This window comes from Apteryx mantelli, chromosome Z (genome assembly GCF_036417845.1).
Source record: "Apteryx mantelli isolate bAptMan1 chromosome Z, bAptMan1.hap1, whole genome shotgun sequence".
Lineage (NCBI taxonomy): Eukaryota > Metazoa > Chordata > Aves > Apterygiformes > Apterygidae > Apteryx > Apteryx mantelli.
The window spans coordinates 73,322,359-73,336,438 of NC_090020.1; the positions used below are offsets into that span (position 1 = coordinate 73,322,359).

At 37.8% G+C, this 14,080-nt stretch overlaps 1 protein-coding gene across 4 annotated transcripts in view; it reads right to left on the reverse strand.

The window, feature by feature from the left end:
• The window catches only part of NIPBL (NIPBL cohesin loading factor), a 155,269-nt gene that overhangs the window by 93,043 nt on the left and 48,146 nt on the right, over positions 1-14,080 (reverse strand). For all 4 annotated transcript variants that reach the window (XM_067316545.1, XM_067316541.1, XM_067316542.1 and 1 more), the window contains one exon: positions 2,562-2,705. In XM_067316545.1, coding sequence (XP_067172646.1) covers positions 2,562-2,625 — 64 coding nt within the window. In that variant the 5' untranslated portion in view covers positions 2,626-2,705. The remainder of the gene's footprint in view (positions 1-2,561; positions 2,706-14,080) is intronic.

Below are 14,080 nucleotides of genomic sequence, written 5' to 3' on the forward strand. Positions count from 1 at the left end.
TTGAAATGTAGGGAAGATTTTGTATCGTGAACACACATACACACCCTGTGGACCCTATGTTTTAAACAAAATAACGCAGACAAGTCCTCAAACTATATTACTTAACTATTTAAATGTGTTAAGGCAAGTACTATGAATAAAAACACATTTTTAACTATCCCAAAGTATATCGATATTAAGTACGTTAAGACAGTCTTCTCCTGTAACTGAAAGTATTCGATAAAAGGCGAAGGAAGGAAACGCAAAGTCATTGTAGTTGCACAAAGCACAGTAATTGTATTAGGCATATACTTAGTTTTCCACTCTCATCTGCATGTTTAATTAGCATTCCCACTCTGGAACCCAATTTAAGTTTCTTTTCCTGTTACTCTCATTTCTATGTAAGCTATCTTCTCAAGAAAAGGCAAGTATTGTTGGTTGGTATGACCACTAAAACATCAGTTCGCTCAATATACGTATTCCCAAAGCTTGGTAAAAAGATTTAACTGTTTAATGAAAACACATCACAATATTTAAATCAGATTATAATATCAGATTAGATACTATGCCTTCAAAGGGCATTCTTAGGTCAGGCACAGCAAGGAAGTGCCCCGAACCCGAAGCCCTAGCCAGATCACGGGCAGGTTGCACAGGCAAGGGAAGAGGAAGCTGGCAGGAAGCAGAGGCTGGCGCGGGGGCCAAGGCACCTTCGCCGCCCCACGTCATACCCATGCTCACTGCAAGTGCCAAGGCGACTAAAGCTCAGAGCTAAAGGTTGTAACTGATCCACTAGAAATAGCCTCAGAAAAAGCAACCTTAGGTAAAATACGCTCTTTTGCCTCTTCTGCTTTTGTGACTTTACCACTAAAATTTTGTATTCTGAGGTGCAAAAAATATGGGAAAAAATTACAGTAATTTTTTTCCTATACAATGTATGCCATTACTGTATTTAGACAGAAATTCAACAAGTGTATAATATATTAAAAATTGTTTACATTAATGGCATTAAATTACCTTGAATGTGCTTGAAACCAACAAAGTTAGCAAAATATGCTTGTTTTTAAAACACACTCATTTATTAAAACAGAATAAATTGCACTCAGCTAGTGGCCTGAGCCTCTAGTCAACATGTCCTCCTTGTCTTTAGACCATTAAGGCTTATCCTCTGCAGTTTCTTTTTTTCATGTAGAGAAAAATATGGGGAGGCAGGGACAAGCCTTCTTTCTTTTTTAACTACTCTTGAGTTTCTAAGCATCACAAAAATTACTGCAGATCAAGCAATATTGCACTTACTACAGCAGCTAATGCTACCAAAGGCGGTTTAGTGTTTTGAGAACTCTTGCACCAGGAGTTTGGCCAGGGACTTTCACCAGTTTTTTTCAGAACCTTACCTCCAAATACTTAATGCTGGAAAACTGCCCACAGCCCAGAAACTTATTACGCTTTGCATCCCAATGGCTCATTATTAGACACACATAAACACAGATATATACACATATACAGCAGCATCTTTCAATTTGACAATTAAGAATATCAGCAAGAAATGAAGTATTATTTTTTGCTTGAATACATCCGATTTTTTTTTTTTTTTTTACTGTAGGCAATTAAATTCAGTTGTTAGGTATCTCTCTCCAGCATCTCTTGGAAACTCTTTCCAAATTTCAACAATATAATAATAAAAACGAGATTAGAAGCAGCATCTTGGTCACTGAGTCTGATTATCCACTACAATAGACAACTGAGGTACAAACTCTTTCTTGTACTTCCTAAACAAGATACCTCCTTGTCCTCACTTCCCATATTGGAATGGTTGGTCTCAAACCTCACTACAGTAATGATGAGCCTTCTACAGGTTTCCACCCAAAATTTATTTTTGGTCAGATCAGAACCATTTGTTTTTGTGCCAATATCATGCTTTAATATAAATAGTTCCTCTCTTTTCCTTGCATTTTGTCTTCCTGATGTATTTTAAAGATAGCAGACACATCTCAGCTGCTCCTTTCGTAGGCTGAAGAGCCAAGAAACAAACCTTGTGAGCTGCTTATTCCCGTCCTAGGAGCCCTTCTTTGCTCCCGTTCCTCTTAACTGGAGGCACTTTTTTTGTATCTCGTCCAAAGCTAAGGAAACAGGTTTCGAGCACATTCAGCATATTCTACAACTCTCTTCAGCTGAGTGTCAGTCTGTCTCTCTCTTTAGTGAAGATGAGATGTATGTTTTAAAGAGTTTTTTTTTAATCATTTCTATGTTTTTCTTATTTGTGGAATACCCAGATGTGTTATTGAATGATACGTCGTATAAACAATGAATTCCTACACTTTAAGTTTCAGGTTTACTTAAGAACCCTTTTTTCCCCCTAGATTTCACCTCATGTTACGATTAGCATATTTTTCTTGGAACGTATTTTAAAAATTCAAGCAATGACAAAATCTACATTTTTAATACCAAATCTAATTTTGAATGGATTTACTTTAAGAGCTAGCCTTTAACATAAAAATATTTTTCATATTTGAAAATACAGGTATTTACCAAAAAATGTAGAAAACAACATAGTAAACAGGAAGAAAAAAAAAAAGAGTACTTACGGTCTGTAAGACTAGCAATCCCTGCAAGAGTAGTGATGGGAACATGAGGCATATCCCCATTCATCCTGAAGTTCTGGGATGGTAGTGCCTACACAGATATTTTAGTTCAGGTGCCAGCTATCATTACTTCCCATCTCCCAAGCACTAAAAAAAAAGCACACATACACAAAAAAACCCTCAGTTTGCTTAAGGTAACTTTAAATTCGACAACATAAATGAAATGCAGACCATAACCTCCACCGCATACTTAAGTAATTTTGTCAGGAATGGGTAAAACAATCTAATACTTAAATATTCAAACAGCGTTACGCAATCTATAGACAAGCTATTGGTCTCAGAAGCAGATCCCTTCCTCAAAAAAGATGCAAGATGCAAGAAAATTTGCTCAGATTATACACTACAAAGCCAACAGTCAATATGTGATAAAGCAGCAAAGACAATTAAAACACACTTGCTGAATTTTATGGCTTATTTTGAAAGAAAAAAAAAAGATTAACTCAAAAATTGGTAGTAAAAATTCTGTTGGTTCATGCTGCAGTGGGCAGCACTTTCTCCCCAATCAGTTTAAGTATTTAGTTGCTATATTCACTTTCCAATTTTGGAGACTGAGGTACTTTTCACACAAAGAAGGGGTAGCAAATACAAAAGGGCTAACAGAGAGACACAATACTCAAGGAGACAAAGTGACAAATATAGAATTCTAATGTATTTTAAAACAAGTGGTTCTTCCAAAATTAACCTGAAAATCTCTCTTTAACATTAAACACAATCTGGTCAAACAACTACCAGGAACCACCACAAAAGGAAGAGGTTTAGTCACCACTAAACTAGCTTATATATTTCCTGTAAAACAGCGAGACTTATATGCAACTACTGAAAGTATTTGTCCACTCCGTTTTCACTAACTGTAGTAATTTCAACTGCAGTTCCAAAAACCGTAAAAACTCACAAAGATACATCCACTCTAGTTACTCTAGTGATGGACAGAAACTGAGCATGGTATTGCCTGAAGGCATACAAAGTAAATCAAGGAAAAAGCACTTCATATACTTCTACCTGATTTAGACAGACACCTGTATTAATAGTTTGCGAAATAGTAAAAAGACATCTTCTGTAAGCATTTATGTTGTCTACTGAAGATGCTGAAATCGATTTGTTTACAATTGCTTTACTAAGCAACATTTTTGCAAATACAATATATATAGCCAAAAGATCACTGTCACCTCCTACGAGAATCATCTCTCTCCTATGCAAAACCAATGGCATCTAGGATATTTCTGCTAATAAGTTTGCACAGATTTCAAGCAAGACAAGGAAACTGAATATTATAGGTCTTTTTCCTACTTTTCAAGTTTTCATGAACCTCTGAAATTAACTTTTCAAAGTTTCCCTATCTATACACAACTGAATTCTTTGAAAAAAAAAAAAAATACCACCACTGAGGTTAAACAGAACTGCCAGTGAGTTGACTTCCTTTGCTGCACCTGCCACAGTTTCATTCTTACCACTAAATTATATTTGCTTATTAAAAATATAGCACACTACAGGTGCAGAAGTTTAGTTAAGGAAACTGCTGCAGATAGATATACTGTGTGGTTTTCTTTATCCAGGAGAAAACAACCTTCAAAAGCCCAGAGCAGTCTCAAACGCTGCTCAAAGGTTCTTTACCTGAAACAGTCACCAATACACACAGAATTTCAGTGGTTTCTCAGTTCCATAAATAAGTAATCCTTAAAAAACAAGAACAAACTTCCCATGATGAGTTTGCAGCAGCATCCCACAAGGACTAATAACCCTTTTCGAATTTAAGTTTTCATTGAATGGTTAGTAGTCAGAGAACACTCTTCACATACAGAAGTATGTGCAACAGAAAGCTCTTATCTGATGATCTCTCTTTTCCTGACTGCAGTTGTACCAAACCCGACTCAAGCCATGTCAGTAGTCAGCATTACTGGAAACCCTGTAGGCAACACTAAAACGAGACAAAAACTCTGATCAGTTTTACTTCCTGAGAGCCTGGGAAAGCTACAGACATCAGAAACAGTCACTATTAATGTAAATTCTTTTTTGGTCTTACCACTACAGTAGTAAAATTACATAGATATTCAGTGGGAAAAATTCCTCGAAACCAAATTGTTAAATCAAAACCCATCTCCACAGATATATGGTAGGAAAGCAGAGCTGCCAGGATGTTGTACTTTTACCATTCTGGAAAGAAGACCTGAGAGCGGAGCAGGTGCAGAGAGCAAGGACACACGGGGAACTGCAAACTTGCCTCGTAAGAGGAGACCAGAAGGGCTTGGGTTTGTTTAGCTAACAAAACTGAGGTCAAGAGGGAATATGGTTGCTCTGCCTAAGGCAGGCAAAGGAGGTTCAGAAGGAAGCAGGCAGAAAGGCAAGGCTAACCCTGCGATGAAGGGGGCCATGAACACATGCAAGAGGAAAATTAGAACAGAGCTTCTCACCATCAGAGCAGCTGCTGCCTGGAACAGCTTTCTGCTACAAGTACTGGCAGCAGAGAGAAGCAACATCATCACTTTAAAGATGGATCACGTAGATGTTATGGGGGGGACAGATGTGGTTGCCTGCTCCTACAAGGAACTGAGACGATTCATTGCGTCTCTTACAGTACTATGTTCTTCTATGCTGATGTGAGTAAACGGATGAGAGTAGACAAAAGAGAGAGACTGATGGGATTAAGTGATGGGGTTAGTTTATACAACAAACACAATGTGAAAAAAAAAGCCATATAGCAATATTTGGGTGCAAATATTACATCTGTTGTGCAGTGAGCAAAACAACTTGCAGAAAAGGTGGGATTCAATTCCAGAACTAGACACTGAGGTCTAGTGAAACACAACTAGAATTTGATGTCACTGAGAACACTAATAAAATCACTCATTTAGTGAATTCAAAACGTCAAGCAGTTGGGAGGTGGGGGGAAATGACAGCTCAAGAATAGGTTCTTTCATACAAAACATCAGAACAGTAGACAGAAATGGCTTAACTGATGGATAAAAAGGGCTTTTTTCCTCCTCCTGGCTGTAACATTTGTTTAAAAAGTTGTTGTACACTGAAGCAGCCCACAATTAGTTCAGGAGAATAAACATTGATCAATAATTTGGAAGTTTTACATTATCACCTTTCTACAGTAGATATTCCTGATGGTAGAGCATTTCTACTTCTAGATTTTAAAAAGAAACTGTTAATTAATATTAGCTGAGTTAAGGAAATTAAAGCACTGCAAAGCTCTTGAGCAATGCAGAGCGTAGCAGTTAGAGAAGCAGAAACCCAGATTACGTGCGTGTAATGTAGGTCTTCTACCTTCAGTACACAGCCATGTTGGTCTGCCAGGAACAGGGATATTGTAAAAGACATTTCGAGGAGGAAGAAACCACAGAGCACAAAGGAAGTGATACAAAGAATCGTATAGTGAAAGGAAAACAGTGAAAGGGGAGCATAAATTAAGGATAACATACAAAAAGATATGATCATAATACACAACAAAGTGAAGCCAAGCCAAGATGGGGATGAAGGTAATACTAAAAAACATCAAAGTTTACACTATGCAAAGTATTATGCAGTATCACCAGTGAACCGTGGTGACAAAACGCTGCCTTTTGGGGCAGTTGTATTTCAAAAGAACTGTGTCCCAAGAAGTTCAAAAGTTCTCAAAGTGCTGGAAGAGCATTTTAAAAGGAAAAATGCTGGACAAACTAAAAATAGAGTAAGCTTTGCTATCAGAGTTCCTAAAATTACACGCAACACCCAAGCTGTGTTGGATATTGTACTGCCATACAAAAGTGACCACATTAAAGAACCTGCGTATTATAGTGACAGGAAGTCAAAGATAAGGTTGTAGTAGACACACAAATTAATTCATAATGTTAAAGGTAGCTGCAAAGAGGGAAGCAATAAACTGCTGCTCATATCCACTGTAGATACAAAAAAGTAGAAATGGGCTTCAATTTCAGCAAGATAGATAACCAGTTAAAAATTATTTTCTCCCCAGTATCAGCCAGTAAATATAGTCAAACTGCAGAACACCTTCAGTCGGGAGGCTCAGAATTGTCATTACGAACTCAAGCTACACGAACATTTGTCAGTAGTTTACCAAAGCTGACCCTGCTACAGGCATTGGCTGATTTTGTGACACCTTTCAGTCCGGTTCTTAATACTCTTCCAATTTCAGTATTTTTAATTCAATACTTGAAATAAAACCCCCTCCCAATACCAGCCTCCCTTTCCACTCCATCCATTTCTTCTCACCACAGAGCTGCTTCAGAAACCGCTAGCTCAACACACTTCCAATCGCAATTCTCCCAGAAAGAACAGGAGCTTGCTTGGTTAACTGCTGCTGGGTTTGCTTTAATATTTTAATAACTGCCAACCCTTTTCCAACATTCTAATCTTGCCTATTATTTTCCTATTTGTTTTTTTAACTATCCAGTAACCTCCAATTATTCCTACTATATCTTATGTACAGCCTGTTTACCCAGCAATGTATATAATAAATAAAGTTTTCAAACAAAGTTGCTGTTAAGCCAAAGCTGCCTTTCTTTACAAAATTGCTAGAAAGCAACATAATGATCATAAAACGCCACAAATCTTACAAGATGTGGGAATAACTATTTAAATAACTGCTGATTCAGAAAGACCTTCAGAAGCCATCAATATCAAAACTACATAAAATGATCATATAAAACATAAGTTGATCATATAAAAGCATTTTCTCCTGTATTTCAAAAATTACTTAAAACTACATGAGTCATAAAATCTTGGTTTTCAACTGCTGTTGAGATATACTGAAAAGAGTACTGTTACAATAACAGATAACAGCAGGGACAACATCTTTCAGCATATACTTTGTACCAGCTTGGGCACACATTTTTGCTGTGAAAAGATCTTAACTTTTATGCTAAAAAGCTTAAATGCAAAGTTGCTTCCCCCCCCCACCCCCAGAAGAGTGAGCATCTGAAGGTCAGAGGGTGCAGCTGATTATGTACCTGGCTCATACCCATTTTAGACATCTCTTAAATGCTACCTAATTTTACTGTGAAATACAGACATTCATTTCCAATGTTCTCTGCAATGGACAGACAGTGTATCATGAACACAGTCGTTACAGTATGTGTAATTATGTCATCGCCACCTTTTGCTTCACCTGCTTGATGTAGCCCCCTTTTCTCCCCATATTATTAGTAAGTATCTTATGCTAAGCACTGTAAATACACACAGCAAGACAATCCTCTTCTCCAGGAGACTGGCCCTTGTTTGTGCTTTAGTCTAGGCACTTATTTTAATTAAGCTACTGGATCTATAAAGTACCAATAAAGCTTTTTTTCTTTTTAAAGCTACACAAATTTAAAGCGCTATTTTTGGGCCTTATTCCCCCTCCTTTTTATTTTTGCCAGTTAGGTACATTCTTCTTTACTGCAAATTAACATCCCCAGGACAAGCTCCTACCAAAGTTTAATTTAAGAAGTTTAAAAAGGTGGAAATTAAAGTTAATATGTGATTGGCATAACAGTCTATAACACGAAAAACACTGCCTCATAGCCAGTTTTAAAATTCCACATTTTGTAATCAAAAAGTTTTCACCTAAGGAAGGAGAGAGAGGGCAGGAGGCAGAGGGAGAGAATGAATGAATATCCCCTAGTTTTCATTCAAGCCAGACACCGTGACTGCGTGAACTGCACAGATTTAGCCACGAGAGGGCGCATTGCTGACTGCCGAAGCAGAGCTACAGTTCCACACAACGTATGTTACAGTTACACGCCTCTGTACCTATATGCTTTTAAAAACACCAAAGAAGGATATACGGTTGCCAAAACATAGACTAACGCTTTTAACTTCTATGGAAAAAAAAAGCATACACACATGTACATATACAAATTATACATATATGTATACATTCACTTTTTTTTAATTATGAAGTTTCTTAACACCAATTCAAACTTAGCAAAAAAAAAATCTGTATTAGAGCAAACTGTAATTAATCTTTGAAACAGTTATCTATGTTTAAAAAAAGTAATGGGAGAAACTAGAAAGCCACCTGATATGCACCTAACTTGAACACCCAAATTGGGGGGGGGGGGGGAGGGGAGGTGTAGAGAGGATTCAGATGAGTCCTATAAAAACACACATGAAAACACATCAGTATTTATAGAAATCAGTTCACACTATAAACAGAGTACTTTCATCTTCCATAATATTAGCTACAAAATAATTAAGTTTGAAAGCGCAGCTGCAGAGTTCTGGGAAGCACAGGAACAGAGCAGCTCCAGAGTGCGAGCGAAACCCGCACGTCTGCTCCACGGACGGGCTCAGCAGCCAGCGGAAAAACCGAGGGATGTCGACAAAGCAAAATTTAAAAGCCTGAGACAAAAGCTAGCTAAAATCATTTCTAAACCACTATTAATACACCCTGTTTTCCTAAACTACTCCAGCAGTAGCTGCTCAAATCACTACAATTAACTACCGTAGGAAAAGAAACCTTAACGAAGAGCACTGGGCGAGCTGCTGCTGGATAACCACGCGGCCCTTCGGAAGGCGCTAGAGCAGCCAGCCGCTGCCGCCGCCCTCTGCTCTGCGGCGCGCCGAGGGCCCAAGCCTCTGCCGCCCGCCCGCCCGCCCGCCCGCGGCGGCACCGTAGCAAGCGGCAGCAGGAACACCAGGAAAGGTGCTGGCAGCATACCAAGTGCGAGGCGGCTGTGCATTCAAGGAAAGAGGCCCCTTAAACTTCTGCTGTAGAAAGATTCTAACTTTAATGCTAAAAAGCTTAAATGCAAACTTTTTTTTCCCCCCAAAAGAGCGTGCATCTGGAGTACGTGCACATGGAGTACACGCGCAGTTCCTACCAGGGTAAAATAACAGAAAGCGGGATTGTGCTTTCCACCTGTAGTTACTCTTCCTTGCGGGGGGAAGAACTGTCACAGTCAGAGCACCGCAATAAATCAGGCGAAGCCACGTGCAGGCAGCAAATACCTGTGAGATCATTGCAGGTTCCCTGATCTACACTACGTGAGCGTCTACCAGGAAACATTGACCTTTCTTGCTACCTTGCATCTACAAAGGGCGAAAATTCATTAGCATACAGTTTCCTGGAAAAAAAGGATAGGTCCCTATCAGCATTAGGAGCTTTTTCTGTTAAAGCCATTTCCTCTTTTAAACATGGAAAACTTTTCCTGTTTATTCATTTTATATAAAAATTAAAAAGTACTTATTAACAGTGCACTGCACAACCCTATCAAGTTTTAAAAGCATTTAAAAATAATACTTTAAATATTTAATTCAGGTGCCTTAATATTAAGAACTCTTCAATATAAGCCCATATCAAGAAAAGTATTGCAAGCCTTTCATACACAAACAGATTTTAAGCAGCAAGTAAAAGCCTGTTGATTTAGGCAATACAACCTGTTCCAGAATTCTGAAGAAAACCAAATTATATTTTTTAAAAGTGTCCTGATGATCAAATATAGCTTATTTCAGCCAGATTGGAAAATGTAAATCCCAGAGTTATTGATTTTCACAGAAAATGCCCAACGGAGCTATGTAAATAACCAAAAATATTTTTGCACAGGCAAGCATATTTCCTGCTATTTCATTAGAGAATGAAGGCAAAACAGAATCTGTTTTAAGAGTCTTACTGCTATGGCAGCTCAGCTGTCTTCTTAAAACATGTGAATTAACCTTGTACCTGACTCCCAACTGAAATACTACGTTCTTCCCCATTAGAAAAGTAATACAAGATCAAGTCTTACTGCTAAGGTAGCAAAAAATGCACAACCTAGATAAAAGATTTGATATGTTTTCAAAAGATACATTGTAAAAAAAAGTTTATTGATTTTTTTCAGGAAAAATAATGTTGATCGCTATTAGACATGAAATATCCTTTCAGGGTAGTTATGCTCACCAGTTCTACAAAATAAAGCAGCTAAAACTTCTGTCAGGTAGAATTCAGGGAATACTCAGGGAGTTTACTATTGCTCCTTTTACATATTTTTAAACTTAACCCATAAATACCCTCTTTAAGAGCCTATCTCTTCATGTCAAAGATTTTGATGCTACTGAAAGGTAGTAAATTATTTTTATCTTTCAGAAGCAAATATATAATGAACATGTAAAAACCTAACTTTGCTTGGAAGTAATCAAGACATTAAGCATAGCTGAGAAATTCACAAACAAAGGAAAAAAGCTAAATGCATTTTATCTCCCACCTATAGCGCAGATTACACGTACAAGTTTTATTGTGACTAACAAACTACATCTGTAATTGTGCTCTTTTTGGTGAGCACAGACCTTTGGCTATGTTAGACACATGCAAGTAGTTGCAGATACTAGGTACGGTTCATTTTATTGAAAGGAAACAGGTAAGACCTGTGTAGAAGAACAAGGGCGACTGAAAGGCTTTGCTTAAAGGCCAGCGTTCTTGGGGCACGTTCACAGTGCTGAGGGCTGCAACCCCTACTGCCCTTGTTATTAAGATAGCTGTGATAAAGGTATGAGAGAGGAAACAGTAATTTGCTTTTCAACTTTTTCTTGAATGTCTCATTTATGTTATTTGGTAATAATACTGTCATTTTCTAAAGACAGTTGTGTGCTTATGTTTACTTATATTTTGAAGACTTTCCTTTCCTTTACCAGGCTGGATCTTAACTGGAGACAGCTGAAAAGCAAGTGACTAAACACTGGACCAAAAACTATTCAATTTAGGCTTTTTTTTTCCCCCTCTCTCCAATTTTTAATGTTGCATTTCTGACCTTGATCTCTTTTTGAAGACTCATAACCTTTATAAAACAAAACTGGGAAGAGATAACCTGATGAGGCAGCAGCTGATTTTGCACAAGTCTTTCTGTCAAGCCTTTTCCCCCTTCTTTTTCTTTAAATTAGCTTTAGAAAACAATTATAATACCTCTAAGCTTCTTTATTAAACACTGACAAACAGTCACACTACCATAACATTTCTGGTTGCATTTCAAAAGCAGCTCACTACTTTTTATACTGTAATTAATAATGATACTAGTTTCACTACCCAAACTTGTGATATGTTATTTCCCTTTTCCTGATCCTCATCTTGCTGCCTGTTCTTCACCTTAAGCTCCATGAACATTTAAGAGAGTTGTTCCACAGTGGTGGAGGTAGCAAGGTATTTTTCTTAGGGATTTACGTATCAGGTCCTGTCTTCCCCTCACCACTGTAATGCATCCCCCTCCATCCAAATGCTCGGTGACAGTCTTCTCCTGGGTTCCTCCTTCACATACAATCCACTCCGGCATCTCTCAGCTGCTAGATGGAGGAGAGCCAGCACATGCTGTGGCTTCTTCCTCAGTGCAGACATCAGTAACTCTTCCATCTAACAACCAGTTTTCAAACTTAGCTGTCCCTGTGACTTCCACCCACCACAGAGCGACCGGAACTAGCTGACGCTTTCCAAAGTTACTAGAGGGAGGCACTGACAGACAACCAGCGTCATGATCACTTGGCAGAAAACCATGAAATAAATACTTTTTCCTGACCGCATGCAGAACCGCATGAAGAGCTCTGGTTGTAGTGTCCTATTGTATGCATTTTCACAATGACCATTATTTTTGTAATTTTACAGGATTTGACTATCCAAAATTTTTTCTCTTTGGTTCATTTTACAAAAGGTAATTTACGTTGCTCATGCAATATATAGATGAAGGAAATATTTATTCTTTCTGACGTTAAAAAAAAATAAATCACAAAATAATGAATGGAATAAAACATCTTAATAAAGATTACTAACATCTTGCAAAAACACATTGCTTGGAAAGATTACACACATGAGAGCAAAAGTCCCTTTTAAATAAATGTAGAGTTCATGTCTAATAATTATTTTAGTTACTTTTTAGTTATGTAAAACAGACCTCGAACATATGAAAAAATTCATCTCTTAACTCATTTTAGTTAGCATTTATATTCTAAAAGTGAAGATTACATAAACTTTTTGGCACACCCTGTTCAATTTAGTAATCCTAAAAATGTTGAGCTCCACAATTTTGTGACCACAAAGTATGATTAGCATCAGGAGTCCCTGACTTTTTACTCCATGGCTTTTTTTTTTTTTTTTTTTTTTAAACAGACTCTTCCAGACAGTCATTCTCACTATCATTATTAATACAGACATTGTTAACAAGCATGTAAAACAAGGACATTTAGTCCTCAACTCTGCACAAACATCACTAGTCAGCCAAGATATCTCTTCTGCCCAAGAGCATGTTGAGTCCTGTGACTAAAGACTTTTCTTTGTATGAACCCTATAGGAACTAAACTTTTGGAGTGCAATGGAAGAAGGCTCCTTTCTGTTTCTGAACTCAAAGACATAGCATAGGAAACAAATAGGGACTGCAGCTGGGAAAGCCCACATATTGAAAATTATTAATAAGCACCAAGACACACAGCACACAACCTCCAGAGGCACTGTGTTGGAGTTACTGTTAAGCAACTACTTTCAAATGCTTACCAGTGACCGAGAACAACTGGGCCTGGATGGTGAGAATCACATCTCGCAACTGCTAAGAAAATTATTATAATGGTATACAGTCTCTGCAGGACTGAGGAAGGCTTCATACAGTTCCCCAGGGAAGTATCCTATGTTATCCTGAAGGTCTGCTGCCACTGCTGGTCTTTCTGTGTCTGCAGCACAAACCCAATAGAAGTTTCTTAAGTTCAGAAACAGTGCTGCAAGGAGAGATGCAGTTCCAAGAAAAGCATTTCTCTAAAGCAGCATCTCTTCCATCTTACTGATCATCTTCCATATCCTACTCTTGATAGGCTGCAGATGTCACAAAATCTAAATCAAAGCTATCAAAGCTGCCTGGCAAGTGCAGCAATTGGTTTGCAAAGCAGCTTGCAGTCTATGATCATGTCAATTAAGCCTGAACTTCCTAACTTCCAGGTTTTCCTAAATTACCAACATCACAGCATAAGCAAATGTTCCAGCAATAACAATAAGATGGAATCTGAAAACTATGATGGCCACATACAAAAAGGCTTGGGGATTTTTAATGTTTGCCCTCTCCAGGTTAAACACTCTCAGGTCACCTCCACTAGATACACCACCAGGGACTGTGGGGATAATTTGACAAGGCACTGAGCCCAGCAGCAAAGCAAAGAAACACCAAACACCCATCAATAATGAAAGCATCCTTGTAGCAATAATAATTTGGAGCAAAACAATACCTTATTATTTGTTTGGACAGGACTACTACAACCCAGCTAGCATAAAGCAGGTACAGTGAAGAATGCTACTTTGAAGCAGATCTCCTTACACAGAGATGCTACCAAGAACATTAATCTGTACAATTTTTAACAGATTAAACTACTTCAAACCAGTTTGGACATTTTCCTTCAAATTTAAGTCAAGTTAATTCAATGCAACTTAATTTTACACTGAAACAAACTAAAAATCAATTCAAGCTACTAATTCTGAATAAGAAAATCAACCCAATGTTTAATGTGGCTCAACTAATCCACTTAAAATTTATTCCTCCTGT